The 19,212-nt window shown below is 51.2% G+C and overlaps 1 protein-coding gene across 1 annotated transcript; it reads right to left on the bottom strand.

Moving 5' to 3' along the window:
* Window positions 1-403: 403 nt before the first annotated feature.
* On the bottom strand, window positions 404-18,660 carry ASB1 (ankyrin repeat and SOCS box containing 1; the record flags this gene model as incomplete). The annotated part of the gene is made up of 6 exons (XM_081095856.1): window positions 404-3,985; window positions 5,737-6,122; window positions 14,266-14,568; window positions 16,085-16,225; window positions 17,009-17,150; window positions 18,612-18,660. 6 exons carry the CDS (start codon window positions 18,658-18,660, stop codon window positions 3,858-3,860), a joined length of 1,149 nt encoding a protein of 382 aa, XP_080951982.1. The 3' UTR covers window positions 404-3,857.
* Between the last annotated feature and the right edge of the window lie 552 nt (window positions 18,661-19,212).

Here is a 19,212-nt window from a genome sequence, read left to right as displayed (position 1 = left end):
TCTCTCTCTCTGAAAATCAATGGAAAAAATATCCTTTGGTAAGAATTTTTTAAAAAGTCACATGTAACAGGGCCCAGAAACAAGGCCCTTGCCCGTGGTCTCCACCTCCCCCTCTCCCCCATCGAACACTGCAGGGGCAGATGGCTCACTTGGAACCGTGGGTTTCAAACATTCTTCCAAGCAGAAACCCACTAAGTGAAACAGACTCGTCCAGCAGCTGAAAGCTGTGCATCAACCCTCAGGGCCGTTCGAGACCGCTGCTTAAGACAAGTCCTTCTCTCCAAATCATCAGAAACTTTCCAGAAAGACAGATACTTCCCCCTGAACTGCAGACACAAAGATTTCACACGATCAACCCCATGAGACAAATGGTCCAAAAAATTAAGACACTTGGAGAAATTATAGGGGAATAAAGCATTTATTAATTTACAGTAACATATAAAGATGTACATCGTAGTTTTGAAAGTTCTTAACCAGGTACAAGTGCAAGAGCAGTAGGTCCCAGCCACTGTGGTCAAACACACTCATCACAAAGCTGAGGGGACGCTGTGCTCAGGGCAGTCCTTATCTGAGGCATGTCCCGGACACACAGGAGCCGTGCACACACCGAGGCAAGGCTCTGCTGGCTGAACTGCAGCAGCACACTGTGGTTTTATACACGAGAGAGTGGTGTCCGTAAACACCACACTTAGACTGGATTTATGCACATTCGTACATTACTTGGTAGGGATCCGAAATCAAAGCAACTTAAAAAGAAAGGACACCCACGCATTCCAGACACTGAGCAATTACACTCTAAAGCAACAGAAGTCACTCTTCCCCACCTCACTTCTCCATCCTACCGCCGCCGAGAGCATGTAGAGTATATTCTGCACAAGATGCAGAGGAGAGTCTCTCATGTCAGCGAGCCACCACGGCAGGGACGCTGGCCCTGTCATCGCCAGGATGTAGCACGCACTTCCGACCATGCCACACAGGGACCTCAGAGTTTGTTCCTGCATGAGGCAACTGCAACACCACACTGTCCTCCAACAGCGCACAGGCCATTTCCAGGACCCAAGAGGGCTTTCTCACCAATATGTGAACACACCTCAGCTGAACTGTGGGTCCCCGACTTCGGGACTTCAGAGATGGGCAAACTTGACAAATTCTGCAGCTTGACAAAAGGCAGCCAACAATTTGTTTTGCCACCAAGATTTAAAAAAAAAAATTGCCCCCTATTACCACCTTCATTAAAGGACATTTTATCACCCAAATTAAGAACATAATCTCAGAATAAGACAACCCTCTAGGTTGAATAAACTGGACTTTCTAAGTTATACTTCCGACCTGCACAGAGCCCGCTGTGCCCAAGACCTAGCTGTGGACCCCAGGACTCTCACTACCCCAGGGGACACAAAGTCAAGCCTGATCCCCAAGGTCCCAGGCCCTTACGGCACCATCATCACTCACTGGTGAGAGGGGCCACAGTCACCAGGATAGCAGCTGACATGTGACAGGGATTGCTCAAGTACGAAGTGCTTCCCACACATTCTCCTTGTAAGCCCTGTGGGGAAGGCACAGCCTCGCTAAGCGCAGCCTCCCTGCCCACGGGCCTGCCCAGGCACAGAGGCTTCTCGGGGGCAGGGCAAGCTCTGCTCAGTCCTGTGCTTGCTGTTCCTCTTCCTACTTCTGCATGAAACATTCACTTGCAGAATCAATTCATGGAAGATGAAAAAAACTTAAAATGATGGCACCTAGCCCTGATAACAGAAACATATTCTACATTAGGAAACTGCTAATTGTCCTTTCTTCTTAAAAGTATCTGTTTAACAATGACTAATACTTATCCAATTTCAAAACTGAACATCAAAACTAAAGTATCTCTGCCTTAAACACTTTTCCGGAATAAAGCCAGGTATAAATAAATAAATATATAAACAACAGGAAAAGGCACAAACGTGACACGGGTGGGCTTGGGAAATACATTCCACACCTCACGCAGGTGCCAAAGCTGAATTCTCGGAGTTATCAATGTTGCCCCCACCCACGCCCACCCCAGCCCGTCTGTCCACAGCAGCACGGCCCAGAGCTCAGGACTACGGAGACAGTTAGAGGCACCACGGCCTAGGCTGGGGGCTCAGCTCCTTCCCACTGGTTGCCTGTGCCCTTTCCTGGGGAAGGCTCTGGGCCGGCCAGGCAGTAGCCTCAGCTCTTGGACGCCCAGGGCTTTGAAACATGATTGTATAAAGTGCTCTGACAGAAAGTTATTGTTCCTATTCCGTAGCCCACTCTTGCCAACAAAAGACAAGGAGCTTTAGTAAAGTGTCACTCTAAACAAGCAGAGGGGCCTGAAGCAACTGACTGTTCACACCGTCCTCAGGCTCACGTTTGGCAGCTATGAAGTTTCAGGCAGGCTGACCTCCAAATCGTAGGGATTCTGCAAAAACTCACTTGACGCTAGCTGAACCCAGGGAGCAACCTGTCCTCCAGAAAGGAAAAGCTGAGCCCAGCCCTGTGCAGCCGGAAGGTCATGCCTGCACGTGGGGGCTCCTGGGCTGGCAGCAATCCCAGGGGCTGCTTTCCAGAAAGCCCCGAACACAGCCACCCTCTACCCAGGACAGCGCTGGGGAGCTGTGCCCTCAACAGGCCCTGCAGACAACACCCAGCAGGGCAGGCGCAGAGCACACATAACTCTGCAGCATGGCTCACCTGGAGAGCGCCTGAGCCAAACAGGCAGCAGAAAAAGGGGACCCAGGATTGGAAAAGCTGAAAGGTGAGCTAAGCACCACTCCTGAAACTCCTCCTTTAGGGCCCAGGTGTGAGAGCGAGCCCCACCCACAGCCCAGATGTCAGATGACAACCCACTCACTTCGCTCACCTACCACCACCCCAGCAGGCCAGGGGGAGACCTGACCTCACCACTATCCACTTAGGTTCTAGGAACACCACCAAGACATCAGGTCCCAAACAGAGAGCAATCACCAACCACAGGTGTTTGACACCAGCAGCTGACAGCCTGGCCGCACCCAGGACAGGTGGTTGCCACGCTGATGTGTGCAGGGACTAGGAGACAGGCAGCGCTGCAGGTCTCTTTTCCCACTGCAACTGGCAGTGGATGCTGCTGGGCAGGCCTTGGTCCAAACGATGTCTGCAAGCTCCCCAGAGTGAAATGGCAGAAAACTCGGGACCAAGCAGTCAGGTACCAGAACAGGTACAGCGCTGGGGAAAGCAGACGCTACCTCTTTTGATTGCAAACAAATGCAGGCACTGACTTTGAGATAACACAGCCAATCCTCGCAGCCAGGAACCAGCCTTGACTGAAGACAGTAGGACTCCCCACCACAAGGAGAGAACACTGAACTGGCAAGGAAGGGGTGTGCAAACGACATGTGTCACATGTCAACCCCAGGAGCAAGGGACAACCAGCAAGTTCATGAACTGTATTTCTGCACTCCGCTTTTTTACCAAAAACTCCCTTTTCATTTGATATCAGAAAGATGAATCAAACAATTAAACTGAGAAGTAAAACCACAGACAGAAGCACAGCTCTGGAAAGTGCTGAGTTCTCCGACCACAGTCTGCACTTGCACACATTTCCAGGCCCACTCATCCATCTGCAGCTGGGAAAATCCAAAACAGACACTGAGGAAGAATAACATGAAGTTCTGTAGGAGCCTCTCAGCTGATAATGACCCAGAGACTGCCCGATGTCCAAGACCTGAGATGGAATTACAACCCAGAAGAACAAGGCCACCTGCCTAGCAACAGCCAAATACGATCTGTCAGCACAGGATGGGCTCACAGGGGCAAGAAGCAGGTCCAGCTTCCCCGCAGATCACCTCCTTCCACGCTGCAAACCTCTGCTGCACTGCCTTCTACTCGTACAGCAGGAACTTTTTTATGGGGTCCGGCAGCGGCAGCGAGGGAATCAGATGGAGTCGGTACTTGCCAAGAGCTCTTCTCACGGCCACACGACACAGATTCAGCAAAGCCCTGGGGACACCTGGGAGGCCATGGGAAGGAACGGAGAGACAGAGGAGAGAGATTAATTCCTCTTCTAACTCTGAGGAGCAAAGGCTGGCTGTGACTGACAGGCACAGATGCTCACTGCCAACTTCCCAATTTTAGAGCAAGGGTCAAGAGCTGTGGTGAAAAGGCCTTGCTACCTGCTCCTTCTGTCTGCAAAAGCAGGGAAATCCTCATTTCCTGGGGCACCTGCTGGCTGACAGCATCTCCTCAGCTGTGTTCAATTCCCCACACAGAGAAGTCAGAGCTGACCACTGAAAGCCCCGGAAGCTGTAAACACTGCCTCCCACCCTCTGTTAGGGTTTGCTCTGGATCAATCCCAAAAGCCCCTCAGGGGTCTGGGAGAGCGGCTGAACGACAGGTGAGGAGGACAGGCTGACAATTTTTCTCGGGGTCAAAAAAGCCTAGCCATGTCTCTGACTTGGGCAACAGGCATGAACTTAGACAGACAGCTTAATTCTATCAGAACAGCTCCAACCACCAGGTTTCCCGGGGAAGGCCCATGGGAGCACATATCAGTGACAGCTCCAGGGAACCCAACAACCAAGTACAACAAACTCAAGTTTGTACAAGGTGAGGGCCAGCTGTCAACCCAGATGCCCAGGACTCAGGCAGCAATGAGGCTGGGTGGGGGCAGGTCAGAGGGCACAGTGCCTGCACAGGACACTCAAGATAAATTCCAAGCCCCAGAGAGCCTCTGACAAGACCCAGCCCCATCAACTGCAGACTCTGGCTGTCAACATATTAATTCATTAGCAAAATCTTTGTGCATAAATAAGCAAATGATGGACTTATTCTAACAGAAGTTAGACTTATCACACAATCCGAAACCAAAGAAAATGGGAAACACTAAAAGATGGACTTATTTGTTCATGGCAAATTAATTTGTTTATTTGTTTATTTATTTGTTTTTATTTGTTCATTTAAAAATCAAATTAGAGCCCTAGGTGGTTTTGCTCAGTGGTTAGAGCAGGGGTGGGCAAACTTTTTGACTCGAGGGCCACAACGGGTTCTTAAACTGGACTGGAGGGCCAGAACAAAAGCATGGGTGGAGTGTTTGTGTGAACTAATACATGTTAACACTGCTGCTGGTGAAGGAGCGGAGGGGAGAGCAAGAGAACCCTCCGCTCTTTCGGCTCCGCGGGCCAGATAGAACAGCCGAACGGGCCAGATCCAGCCTGCGGGCCGTAGTTTGCCTACGGCTGGGTTAGAGTGTCAACCCGGAGACTGAAGTGTCTCAAGTTTGATTCTGGTCAAGAGCACGTACCTGGATTGCAGGCTCAATCCCCAGCCCATCGGGCTGCGTGCAGGAAGCAACCAATTGATGTGTGTCTCTCACATTGATGTTTCTCTCGCTGTATCTCTCCCCCTCCTTTCCACTCTCTAAAAATCAATGGAATACATATCCTCGGGTGAGGATTAAAAAAAATATGTCTTATAAAACCTAAATAGAAATGGAAGAATTTGGGGTCACAAAGCAGAGCAAAGGGGAAAAAATATATAATTTTTGAGAACATGTACTTTTATAGATTTCCTGCTATCAGCTCTTGGTATCTAGGAATTCTAAAGAGAAGACCGATCTGGAAGACCATTCTGGAAAAGTCCTAGCCCTAACCGAAGATTCTGACCAGGTGCTTAGTTGGAGGTAATTTTTTTTAATTGCTACAACTTGGTTCATTCAAGTGTCCCAAACAGACAGCAAGTCAGAACTGAATTCAGGCCGCTTACTTCTGGCATCTTTAAAGACCTGCAGGGCCTCGGGGTCCACCTTCCTTCTGCCTCTGGACTCTGGGCCCAGGGACTCCCACTTCACCAGGTTCAGGTTGGCTCCAAACTCCACCAGCAGACTCACAAAGGCCGCCTCGCAGCCGTGACGCAGGACAGCATCCATGACGCACCCGGGGGAGCCCCTGCAGAAACCCTGCGTGTTGACGGGCCCGTTGCAGTTGAAGTCGGGGTTCGCCCCTGCCTGGAGCAGCAGCTTGAAGCACTGGAGGTTGTGGTAGGCTGCGCTGATATACAAGGGGCAGACCACCAAGGAGGTGAGGCGCCGGGAAAAGGGCGGCCGGATGTCAGGAAAAATGTGGTGGTTGATGTCGACGTCAGCCCCGTACCTACAGGGGAGACACGGGGATGATCAGACGTTTCAGGGGACTAATGGTGTCACAGATTCCCACACACCTCAAGGAGATGGGCCTGAACCCCATGAGCACTGGGGACCACTGGAGATGCCACAGATCACATCAGTCTCATTACTTCCAGCAAGTAAGCAGTAGTTAGGAACCTATAACCCACTCACAAATTCGTAAGGAAATTCTCTCAAATCTTCAAAGATCCAACAATCCCACAGCTAAACTACTAAACAAAGGAAAACTTCCAAATTTATCTTATGAGATCACCAAAACAATATTCCCCAAACCTGATGAAGGCCACACCATAAAGAAAAACTGCCAACAAACTACACTTATGTTAGCAAAGAGAATCCAAAAACATTAAGAAAGCAACATACCAGGACCTCAGGGGGATTACTGCAAGAATGCCAGGGTAGTTCCAATATTAGAAACGCTATTGAGATAACCCATCATATTCAGAGAACTAAGGGGAAAATCGTGTTTGCCTCTATAGATGCAAAAGAAAAGGCACATGATAAAACTCAACACTTATGCATGTTTAAAAACTCTAATAAGACAGTAAATGATAGATGTTTCCTTAACACAATAAAAATGACTTCCTGACCCCAGAAGTCAGGAAACACTTGGCTTTCCCACTAAAGCCAGGAGCAACGCACACTCCTACCTTCTGTAAATAAAGGTATTAGTGCAATTAGACAAGAGGAAAAATGAGCTTATTAAGATGGAAAGGAAGAGGTAAAACTTCCTGTTTTCAGAGGCCATGACTGTGTCTGGAAAGCCCTACATAATTACTGAAAATACAACTAACAAGCAATGAGCTTTATTACAGTAGCAAGTTGTAAAACAAAAGCCTTCATATATACAAACAAAAACAACTTAAATATAAAATGGGGCCGAAACCGGTTTGGCTCAGTGGATAGAGCGTCGGCCTGCGGACTGAAGGGTCCCAGGTTCGATTCCGGTCAAGGGCATGTACCTGGGTTGCGGGCATGTCCCCAGTGGGAGATGTGCAGGAGGCAGCTGATCGATGTTTCTCTCTCATCGATGTTTCTAACTCTCTGTCTCTCTCCCTTCCTCTCTGTGAAAAATCAATAAAATATATTTTTAAAAAATAAAATAAATAAATAAATATAAAGAGGGAAAGAACGCATTTATGATAGCAAAATAAATGTTAAAGTGAGATAGCTAAGCATAAACTTAACGGTGTATCCAAGATTTGCATGAGGAAAATTATAAAATAAAGTTGACCCTTGAAGGTGGGTTTGAACCACATGGGTCCACTTATACGCGAGTATTTTTCAATATTCAGTTGGCCCCCTGTATCCCTGGGGCTTCGTAGCTACAGATTCAACCAACCACAGTTTGAATACAGCATTCTGATCCAAGGGTGGGAATCTTGGTTGTAAGGGCCAACTGTATGCATTGTTCTATGTCATCTAATCTAATAAAAGAGAAACATGGTAATTGGCGTACGACCGCTACCCTTTCCATTGGCTAATCAGGGAGATATGCAAATTAACTGTCAGCCAAGATGGCGGCCGGCAGTCAGGCAGCTTGAAACTAACATGAGGCTTGCTTGCTTCAGTGACGGAGGAAATCAACGTTCCCCGCCTGCCTTGCCGGCCTCTGAGCCTGCAGTTTGAACATTGTAACAAACATAGAAGCTAAAAAAAACCCAGAAACCAGCTTTCAGCGAGCTGGGATCTCGGAGCTAGAGTCAGAGCTGGAGTTATACATTGTTTCGAAACGAAACAAACCAGATACCTACTTTCAGCAGTGGAGGCCTAAGAGCTGGAGCCTCAGAGCTAAAGCTGGCCCAGAATTAAAAAAAGAAAAAGAAAAAAAGGAGCGGTTGGGAGCTTCTGTCACCCGCCAGCCTGAAAACAGCCCTCAGCCCCTCACCCAGACTGGCCAGGCACCCCAGTGGGGACCCCCACCCTGAATGGTGTGTGACCAGCTGCAAACAGCCATCATCCCCTCACCCAGGCTGGCCAGGCACCACAGTGGGGACCCCCACCCTGATCCAGGACACCCTTCAGGGCAAACCAGCCAGCCCCACCCATGCACCAGGCCTCTATGCTATATAGTAAAAGGGTAATATGCCTCCCAGCACCGGGATCAGCGGAGCCGAGAGGCCTCCCGGCACTGGGATCAGCGTGACAGGGAGCAGCGCCCAAACCCCCTGATCGCCCTGCAGCTCTGTGACAGGGAAAGGTGCCCCAACCTCCTGATCAACCCTGCTCTGTGCCTGATACGGGGGAGCTCCCCAACCTCTGATCGCCCTGCGGCTCTGTGTGTGACAGGGTGCGGCACCCCAACCCCCCCGCCCCCCACGGGCCCTGCTCTGTGTGTGACAGGGTAGAGCCATCACCTCCCCATCGGCCCTGCCCTGCTCTGTGGGTGATAGAGGGAGGCACCACAACCCCACCCCTCCCATGGGCCCTGCTCTGTGTGTGATGGGGTAGAGCCATAACCTCCCCATCGGCCCTGCCCTGAGTGTGAGAGTGGTGGCATCCCAACCCCCTGATCGGCCCTGCTCTGTGGGTGATAGAGGGCGGCGCCCCAACCCCCTGATCCCCCCTGCTCTGTGTGTGACAGGGGGCGGTGCCCCAACTCCCCTATTGGCCCTACTCTCTGAATGACAGGGGGGAGCTCCTCAACCCCCTGATGGGCCCTGCTCTGTGCGTGACAGGGGGCAGCGCCCCAACCCCCGATTGGCCCTGCTCTGTGCGTGACAGGGGGTGGCGCCGCAACCTCCCCATCGACCCTGCCTTGAGTGTGACAGGGGGCGGTGTCCCAACCCCCCAATCGGCCCTACCCTGAGCGTGACTGGAGGTGGCATCGCAACCTCCCGATCCGCCCTGCTCTGTGCATGACAGGGGGTGGCGCCCCAACTCCCCAATTGGCCCTGCTCTGAGCCTGACCAGGGGCTGCACCTAGGGATTGGGCCTGCCCTCTGCCACCCGGGAGGAGGCCTAAGCCAGCAGGGCGTTATCTCCGGAGGGGTCCCAGACTGCGAGAGGGCACAGGCCAGGCTGAGGGGCCCTCCCTTCCCCCCGAGTGCACAAATTTTTGTGCACCGGGCCTCTAGTTTTATATAAGGGACTTCAGCATCTGTGAATTTTGGTATCTGTGAGGGTCCTGGAACCAAGCCCTCCGCCCCTGGGGATACTGAGGTACAACTACAGTTAAATTTTGGAGGACTCAAAAGTTACACTCAGATTTTAGATGGCACAAGGGACAGCACCCCTAACTCCCAGGGTCAACTGTACATTGATTTATAGACTTGACTCTAAACCATGTAAATATACAGAGTGGGCAAAAGTTGGCTTACAGTTATAATACAAATAAATAATAATACAAGAATAAACACTATTTTGCATACTGCAAACCTACTTTTGCGCACCTGTGTGTTGTGAAGTATATCCTATATAATAAAAGCCTTATATGCTAAGTGTCCAACCGTTCGACCATTCGCTATGACGCACACTGACCACCAGGAGGCAGACGCTCCGACCGGTAGGTTAGCTTGCCACTGGGATCTGGCCAACTGGGACTGGGCAAGACAGGCTGGACACATCCTGGAGCCCTCCTGCAGTCTCTCCCCAGCCGGCTGCCCCAATCAGGACTGGGCAAAATGGGCTGGACACACCCTGGAGCCCTCCTGCAGTCTGTCCCCAGCTGGCCGCCCCAATTGGGACTGGGTGAGATGGTCTGGTCACACCCTGGAGCCCTCCCACGGTCCCTCCCCAGCCCTGATCATGTACCAGTGGGGTCCCTCAGCCTGGCCTGCACCTCTCGCCATCTGGGACCCCTCGAGGGATGCTGGAGAGCTGGTTTAGGCCTGATCCCCGCAAGCCAGGCTGAGGGACCCCACCGGTGCACGAATCTGTGCACGAATCTGTGCACCAGGCCTCTAGTTGTTACATAAAGAGCAATCCCTAAAAACTGAAAGCAAAAGAAACACTTGAATTCAACTATGTACCAGCTGGTGCCATCAGGTATACTACACATCCAGACAGGCTGGCTTGCTAAGTGCATCAGTCACCTGGAAGGATGAGGACAGGAAGCACAGGGAGGTTCACACAGCCCCCAGGTGGGCTGCTCAGGGGTCCCTGAGCTAATCCCTAAGGCTGTCTCAGAGCCTCCTCCTCTCACTCCAGTGACAGCCCAGGAAGTAGGAAATGATCTCACCCGAGCAGGCGTGTACCAGCCAGTCTCTAAAGGACTCTACAGAGAGAGCCTTCAGGGCCCCCACAAGGACTGGCCTTGTCACTGCATTCAGGGACACGTTCTATTAGGCATTTGGAGTTTTCCTTGGCCAAGCACAAGCTACCAACCTGGGTCATTTTACTCTAAGCAGGGGCCGCTGATTACAGTGGGCAGGGAGACCTGCTCAGGATGTCGCATCCTGGCCAAGTGAAGAGGATGCCTGCTGAGGATGTGCCTGGTATGGCGTGGGTGAGGGGCATGTGTGGGAAGGGGCAGTGGTAATAGGAGATGGTTGTAAAGTATACCTCTCCACAAAACAGTCATTAATAGAGATTGGGTTACAAAATAAGTAAGTATGTTAAGGACAGGGAAACCAGGTCTCTCTGGTTGGAAAAGAGAAGCTGGAGGCATCCACGTGAACACCTACCTGCTGATGTTCACAGACAGAGAAACAGATCGAATGTGTGTAAGTGACTGAGCTCTGCACAGTAAGAGGGCCTGGAAACAGTGACACCACACGCAATAAGCACCCCTCGTGTCTGATCTTGGTTTCTAAACACATTCTCCACTCAAAGAAACCAGGACTCAAATTCCAGGGCTGAGACAGAAAGCACAAGATGAGCCTAGAACAATTTGTTATGTGAGAAAGTGGGGAACTGCTCTAAGATGGGGATGTGTCCAAAACAGAGAGATGGCTGGCTGGGGGTCCCAAAGACAAATCTGAAGCAGCTAAAGCATCAAAATAATTAACAATATAATTAAATAATAACTCAGTGGGTAATACAGGAATCCACGAGTCTAACATAAATAAATGAATTAAAAACCTGATGAGGAATAGGAGATATGCATGTTTGCAAAGTATACCTCTCCACAAGTTAATTAATTACAGAGGGAAAAAGAATAACCTGGCAGACGCCACGTTAACCACAAAATCGCCGGGACGTCAGCGGTATCAGGAACAACTGGAGTCACATGCAGCCTCACTTCCGGGGGTCCAGGCAAAGAGGCAGTACCTACTCTAATCGAGTAAACACCAGACAGCCAGCACCTGTGGCCTTGAGCCAGTGCTGCTGTGCCTCCCAAGCTTTGTCATCACACACTTCATCTGAATTAGGAAATGGGAGTTTGTAGGCAGTATGACGACGGGGCAGAGGGAACAGCACTGTTTCCCATGCCTTCCCAAAAATGGCCGGCCTGCAGTCACAGCCAGCACCACGCTTGTGCTCTGTCCCAGTGTCCTGTGGAACCCGCACTGCCACGCTCCAGCAGCACAGGCCTGTAAAGAAAAGACAGCATGGACCTCCCACTGACGCCACCGTGTGGCATCATCCGACACTACAAGTGCAAACATCACTCCCAGACACCCTAGGAGGGAGGAGGAAACATTCTAAAACACACACCAAACCACGCAGAAACTCTATTTCATTTCACACACTCAATCAATTAAGAAAAGGGAACTAGGTTTCAAGCATTGATTTTTTTTTTCCTCATTCTCAGGGGTTTGTTTTCCAAAATGTTTGTAATTTTGGGCAATATGACAATCTGGTATTAGCTGAGCTATGAGAAAGACAGCCCTGCATCCACTCATAAAAATATATTGGATGAGAGCCAGTTCATTTTAATCCTGAATATTTTCCAAAATTCCCTACTGCTTTTAATATCACTGGCAAGGAACCCCTGGGACAACTCAATAAATCAACGTAACTTGCACATAGAGAAATACCACTCCTTACCTTTTTAAAAAAGCATCAGCAACATACACCAAGCAACGGAACGGAGGCTTACTTGCAGAGGACACCACTACCAGTGCTAGAAGAAAGCCTGGCCTGGGGAAATGGTGGGAAGGCAGGGGATGCTCAGGTCGGACTGTCCATCAGGAACCAACCACAGCACTCCCATTTCCCAAGTCACTGACTTCACCACTGAGAACACACAAACTTTCAATAGCGTAGCACGTGTTCTGGGGACCTCACTGTGAAAGTAGTGTCCGTGCTCCAGGAGGGAACCAGATGCCTGAATGACCTTTCTCCACAAGGCACTGCGAGTGCATCTCTCAAAGCCAGGCCTCACTTAATTCAAAGCAGCCGTGCATCAGGACAACTGAAGTGCCCAGAGGAACCTCAGGGACCAAGATGAAACTTCACCTACCCAGAAACATTTCCAAGTTAATGATTTATGTTCTCTGAGACGCAAAAATACAGGGCTTAGCCTATCAGGCTAGAAAGCCTTGACAAGGAGAAAAGGCATCACCGCTCTACCACCCTCAATATCGCAGCCATATCATCCCATTTGCCGTCCCAAAGGTCAATTTCATAGCCATTTAATACAGAACAGAATTAATATATTCTCGGTACCTGAATTCAAAACCACGTTCTGTGCTGGCCAACGGGAATGTCAGGTCCCTGCTCCCTGAACCACCCCACTGCAACCTGAAACTACAGAACCCTTACCTAGTCCTTTGACTCTGAGAACCGGTACCTAAACTGCACTCGGTCAACCACAGAGGAGCTGCCTCCTGAGTAAGGGAGGGAAAAGGGCATCTTTGGTAGAAAGAAGTCACTGGAGATATGGAAAATGAAAACGCAACCTGGTTCAAATAAGGAAAAAAGGTAACCACCAGCACAATTAAAGTAAGACCACAAACCATCCAAAATGCTAGAAAGAGAAAGCAAAGAAAGCATAGATCATGGAACAAAGACATAAGCTGTAGAACAGTTAAGAAACAGACCTAACAGCAGCTACAGCAATAATGTTAACTGTATTAAAAACAAAGAACCCCAGACAGTCAAATAATAAAGGTGAACACCAAGATTAAAGGTGAACACCAAGATTAAAGGTGAACACCAAGATTAACCTGGGAAGATTAAAGCTCTCAGTTACAGAGTGCTAAGTAAAGGAGCCTTCAATGAAACTAATAGGTTTTTCATTCAAAAAAACACTTTTGTTTTGATAATGAGCATAATCAATAAGCAAGAACTTTTATGAACTCAATTAGCATCAAAATACAGAAAGCAAAAACTATTAGAAATACAGGGGAAACAAATTACAACAGTGATTAGACAGGAACAGAGTCTCTGAATTTGGTTAAAAATGTAAAAACAGAGAAAGGAACTCTGAGTCACATAATTGAGGCAACCATACTGTACTACACACACAAAACACCCATGATCATGTACTGTATTACAAGCACCCACAACAATGTAGTCTAACATTCACAAAAAAATATTTAATTCAAAGAATCCCCAAAATGGAAATTAGGTGGACCATATTATCTGAGCACAATACGATACAATTAGATAAAACTTTCTTCTCCATAACTGTAAGAACAAAGAACTAAACTTGCCTGGCCAGTGTGGCTCAGTGGTTGAGCATTGAACCAGGAAGTCATGGTTGTTTTTCCAGTCAGGGCACATGCCCAGGTTGCAGGGCTTAATCCCCAGTGTGGGGCGAGCAGGAGGCAGACAATCAATGATTCTCTCTCATCATTGATGTTTCTATCTCTCTCTCCCTCTCCCTTCCTCTCTGAAATCAGTAAAAAGATTTATTAAAAAAAAGAACTCAACTTCAACTACATTTAAAAATGAGGAAAAAGCCTAGTGGATGGCCAAAGCTATAGGCAAATATTTACATTATTAATCCAGAAAAACGTGACTAAGCATATAACTCAAAAGTTATGGAAAACAGAGATTAAAAATAGCAATTAATCAATAAAAAAAAAACACACAAGAAAACTGATACAGGTAAGAAGTAACTCTTTAAAAAGATTAACAAAATAGACAAATCCTCTAACAAGTCTAATTTGAAAGAGAGAAAAAAAACACAAGCAAATATGGAAATCAAGGACTGAGACCATGGCTGCAGTTCCCCGTGGTGGCCCTCAGAGGCCATGGGGGCCGGGCCTGGCAGTACTGACCTGATGAGGGCCTTCAGTATGTCGGCCCTGCCCACGCGGGAGGCGTGGTAGACCGGAGTGCTGCGATGGTGCCGGCTTCCATTGGGGTCAGCCCCGGCTTCAAGGAGGATCTGGGCACTCTCCAGGTGTCCATTCACCACGGCCACATACAGGGCCGTCTGTCCCTTCACATCCACGAGGTCCACCTCGGCCCCCTTCCGGATAAGGAAGTCCACACAGTTCCCGTGGCCAGCAGTGGCCGCGATGCGCAGCGGTGTGCAGGGGAGCCAGCCACAGCACCAGACGGACTTCTCGTTGATGCGGCTGAGAGAGAACACAGGGATCCAGGCCATGAGGGGCGGCACTGGGAAACCCACAAGCTGCTGTGCCTCCCCTCATACCGAGACTAGGAAACAGAGAGTAGGGGGCCAAGCTCCTAAAACAGCCACCCCTTTGCTTCCACAGCGCTCACATGTTCACCCTGCTGGATCCATTCTACAGAAAAGAAATCCGAGGCCCAGGTACACGGACGGACACTAGGGAAGATCTCGGGCTGCTCCACAGAGGGTAGGGTCTGCCTAGGGAGGCGGGCCAGCCTGGAGGACAGCACTCACGGGAATCTGCTCAGGCCCAGGCCCCTTATCCCCGGCTTGGGCCTACCTGCGAAGGCCTAAGGCTGGACCACGCTCTGCGCCTTGGTATTCTCCCGGGGACTAGGTGACCACTGTGGGCCCTCTGATCTGACACAGCACAAATGACAGCCTGCAGGACCACTAAAGCTGCACAGGCCGACACTCCTGGCCAACAGCAATGGAGGGAGCCTGTGCAGACTCAGCGCTCATCGGAAGTGACAATCAGACCAGGGCTCGCTGCCCAGGAATGCCATCCGTGCAACCCACTGACCCTCCAAGTCACCAACTGAGGCACGGTTCACCTCAAGTTCCCCAGGCAGCCTGGGACACCGCTCAGGAGCCCCGACCACAGGAGCAGTGACGCAGAAATATGCAGTGGGTCGGGCTCCTCCTTCAGCTGGGAACTAGCTTCCACTGGCCAAGAAGGCCAAGGGACACTCCTAGGACACCTCCCCAAAGAAATACACAGCAGCAAAAACATCATCAGCAAGCAGGAGTCACTGTACTTAAGTAAAGAAAGAAGAGAGAAGCACTTGGAAAAGCAATATAAAAACGGTTGATCTAAAACCTAGCTGCACTCGACGTTATTCTGCTGTTTTTATTCTACTGGTAAGCAGCAAACTTAAGGTTTGCTTTGGGCTTGAGTCATTCACATTGAACATTTGTGTGTAATCCACCTGATGTCTCTGTATAACAATTCTTTATGGACATTTAGAGCTTTTTCTTAATACTAATATCTGCTGTAAGGGATTAATACTGAGATATTATAAGGAAAAGCAGAAAGAAACCTATTTCTATAGTGTTAGAAACCCTTTCTTTTTAATCCTCACCAGAGAATATATTTTCATTTGTTTTATATTATTATTTCTTTTTGTTAATCCTCACCCAAGAATATTTTTTCCATTGATTTTTTTCATAGAGTGTGGAAGAGAGGGAGGGAGGGAGAGAGAGAAACATCGATGTGAGAGAGACAGATTAGTTGGCTGCCTCCTGCACACACCCTGACCAAAGCTGAGAATAGAACCTGAAACCCAGGTACGTGGCCTTCACCAGAAATTGAACCCACAACCCTGCGGTGTGTGGGTCACCAGACAGGGTTATTTTCATTGATTTTTGAGAGAGAGGAAAGAAGAAGAGAGAGAAATATCTATGTGAGAGAGAAACATCGATCAGTTGCCGCCCATCGGCACCCTGACCAGGGATCAAGCCTGCAACCTTTCGGTGTACAGGATGATGGTCCAACCAACTGAGCCACACAGCCAGGGCAAAAACCCTTTTTTGGGGAACTATCCACAAAGGTGGTATTGGATTCGTATCCACATGCAAGCATTTCTCCTCTCAACTCAGTCCTGAAGGGGAAAGAAAAACACGGAAAAAGCATGGTGATGTTCGGTTGCAGTTTCAAATCTAGCTGGGACTCCAGTCTTCAGCACCCAAGCAATCAGAAAACACCCCAGAAAGCAGGAAGCCTCTGATCTCTCCCAGGTGTGCCAAGTAGGAAGAAGGAGTCGCAAGATTCCACTGCTGGGAAGAAAGAGCTTGAGCCGCGTTGAAGGGACTGACTAGAGTTGGCAGGGCAACAGGCAGGGCACTATGGACAAAGTGAACGAGAAACTGAGCACCGAGCACAGGCCTGGTGGATGAGACAGCTATCCCCAGGCCCTGGAGGCAGATGACTGAGGACCTGAGAAGCCAGAGAGGAGTACGCCAGGAATGAGGTCAGGTGTGGTCCATCAGGCGATCTGAACCCCCAGGGGATAACCAGAAGAAAATACACGAGGAAGGTGACTGTAGTGTACCACTTGGCATAAAGAGCCAGAGACTTTCACAGGGGCAGGGCTGCCGCTGCTGGAGAGAGTAACACCGAAGAAGCTGACACCACGAGGCCAGAAGCTGCCAGAAAATATAAAGGTCAAATGACAGCTGGACTTGAACTCAGGTCTCCCTGACCTCAGTATCTGGCTGTCTCCTAGGAGTCTGGCCATGTTCCTCCACCTCCTTTCTTCCCTGTCCTCTAAAACTGGAAAGCAGCACAACCAGACAGTGTGCCTCCCACCTGGGTCGTGAGCCTCGGCTGCGTGCAGACCCACAGAGCCCACGTACGGGGCAGCCCCCCCGGCAGCGATGCTCACCGGCGGTAGCTCTCCTCCTGCAACAGGCTCCTGAGGGTCTGGAGGTCCCCCACGTAGGCGGCGTCATGGAGCCTCGTGTCCTCACAGTGCTCCAGCGGGTGGTCACAAAACTGCTCCCTCAGCCACTCCTTCAGATTAGGACCTGCACTGAAGAGAGGAGCTCCTGTCAGCTCCGGAAATCCTGCCCACACCAACCAAAAGGGGGCGCCATCTACAGCAATCCCTTTCCCTCCAGAATAAATCGTTCCCATGCTCCAGAAACATCAGAGCACAGGAAAATATAGAAAGTTTCCCTTAATAAAAGTAGCACACTCCTGACACCAAACCTGACAAGAACAATAATTTTAAAAACATTGTGAGATGGGGGATGGTGAGCCAAACCTACTTGACATAGAAGATCCTAAGTAAAACAAGACTTGAAAACAAGTACACAGCTGGGCAAGAGGCGAGATGAGGACCACGGGCTGCCTGCGTCCACGTCCCCACCGAGCCAGCGTGGGACAAAGCACAGCTGGACAGCTCCCCCTCCGCAGGCAGGCTTTTTCCAGGGCTGAAGATGCTTCTTATATTCAAGTCAAAGCTCTTTTGAGTGCCTTCTGTATACAAGCCCCTGTAGGTAAGGACAGCGCCAACCTTTCTTCCACAAGACCCCTCTCTCCACTGGGGAGCAGCTGTCAGTCCTTCTCCCTTCCCAACGGAACACCTCTCACTCCATCCCTCACTCTCACATGAAATGACATCCCAGCCCCTAAGGTCCTGGTGTCCCCGGAGTCAAAGTCAATACCGTCCAAAGCCCAGGGCAGAAGGGGTCTTGTCTGACTTGTTCTTATTCATGGGGGTGTCCCAGCTCCAGCGAGGTGAGGTCAGGCCAATACCGGGCCCTCAATGAATGTTTGCGGGAGGGAGGAATGCAAAGCGCTGCTTGCTCTGGTCTCCAAGTCAACACTGTATCTTAAATCAAGGCACGCTTATGAGTCACAGTAGGAAGGCTCTTGTTTATCACTAAGTACTAACAAGCCCTGTGGAGGGGGTCTCTCTCCAAGCACACAGATGAGCATGGAAAGTCCAGCGCACATAACAGCAGCTGGTACACAGGGCGAATTCCGACAACAGGCGAGGTGGGGACCCACAGGTGAAGAGGGAAGCGGTCCTGAGCACCTGCGGCCGATGCACTGCCCCTACCCATTCCCATCTGCACGGCAGGAACACGCATGTCGGGGAGAGGCCCTAAGTCGGACGGCTACTGTGAGTGGTGGGCGTGTCTTCCCAGCTGCCGGAACGCAGTGTGACAGGGCTGCCTCCTCTGCTGGAGGGACGAGGCCCTGGGCGAGCTGTCACCGAAAGCTCGCTGCAACGGCGAGGCCGCTGCGCGTGGGTGGCAGCACCGAGAAGAGGCACCTGCCGCGAGGGGCCGGCTCTGGGTCTGCCCGGGCAGGTGCCCTCCGAGCTGGCAGGCGGCCACTATGCTCACGATGGGTCCTAACCGGCAGGCAGTTAAAGATGCAGGTTCCCTGGGAAAGGACGTCCGGCGCGGGGGCTGCTCCCGCCAGGCGAGGAGCGAGGGTCGCCGGGGCCTGCCCTCACCCCGCTGCCCGCACGTTACCTGCGGGCCCGGGCCCGGCCCGCCCGTCGGGGCCGCCGCCCTCCGCCATGGGCACGCCGATCTTCGGCCCGTCCGCTGCCCGCCTCCCCGGCCCCAGCGCGCCCCGCCGACCGGAACCAGCGCGACCGCGACCACTTCCGGGCCGCGGGCAGGTAGGTCGCGTCCAGGCAACGACTTCCGACAACCGCGCCCCGCCCGCACGGGCTCCCGGAGCCTCCGCGTCCCGCCTCGCTACCCGGCCGGAGGGCGAGCCTGCACTTTCCCCGCACGACACGCAGAGGAGTCTGGGAAAACACGCTCGCCGGGGGCGGGACCGAGCTCGCGAGGCCCTGGGAGCTGCGGTTGGTCGCGCCCGTCCCCGCCCCCACGGAAAGGGCGTGGCCATCAGCCTGGCGGGGGTGGGCGGGGCCTCAGGTGCGCCGGGAGGCCGGTTCGAGCCCCACCTTAGCCTCGCGGGTGGGAGGTCCCCGGGAGCGCGGGTGCGGGGAGGCCTGCCCCAGGCAGCAGCGGCCCCGCTCCACCATGTCCCCCGCCCGCTCAGCCGTGGGCTCGGAGCCGTCCCGGAGCGCGCGGATGCGAAGACGCGGTCCTCCCGGCTCTG

The sequence above is a fragment of the Myotis nattereri genome (assembly GCF_964212035.1).
Source record: "Myotis nattereri genome assembly, chromosome: 7".
In the NCBI taxonomy this organism is placed as follows: Eukaryota; Metazoa; Chordata; class Mammalia; order Chiroptera; family Vespertilionidae; genus Myotis; species Myotis nattereri.
The sequence above is the reverse complement of the archived record's forward strand: the minus strand, read 5'-3'. Positions and strand labels throughout refer to the sequence as shown.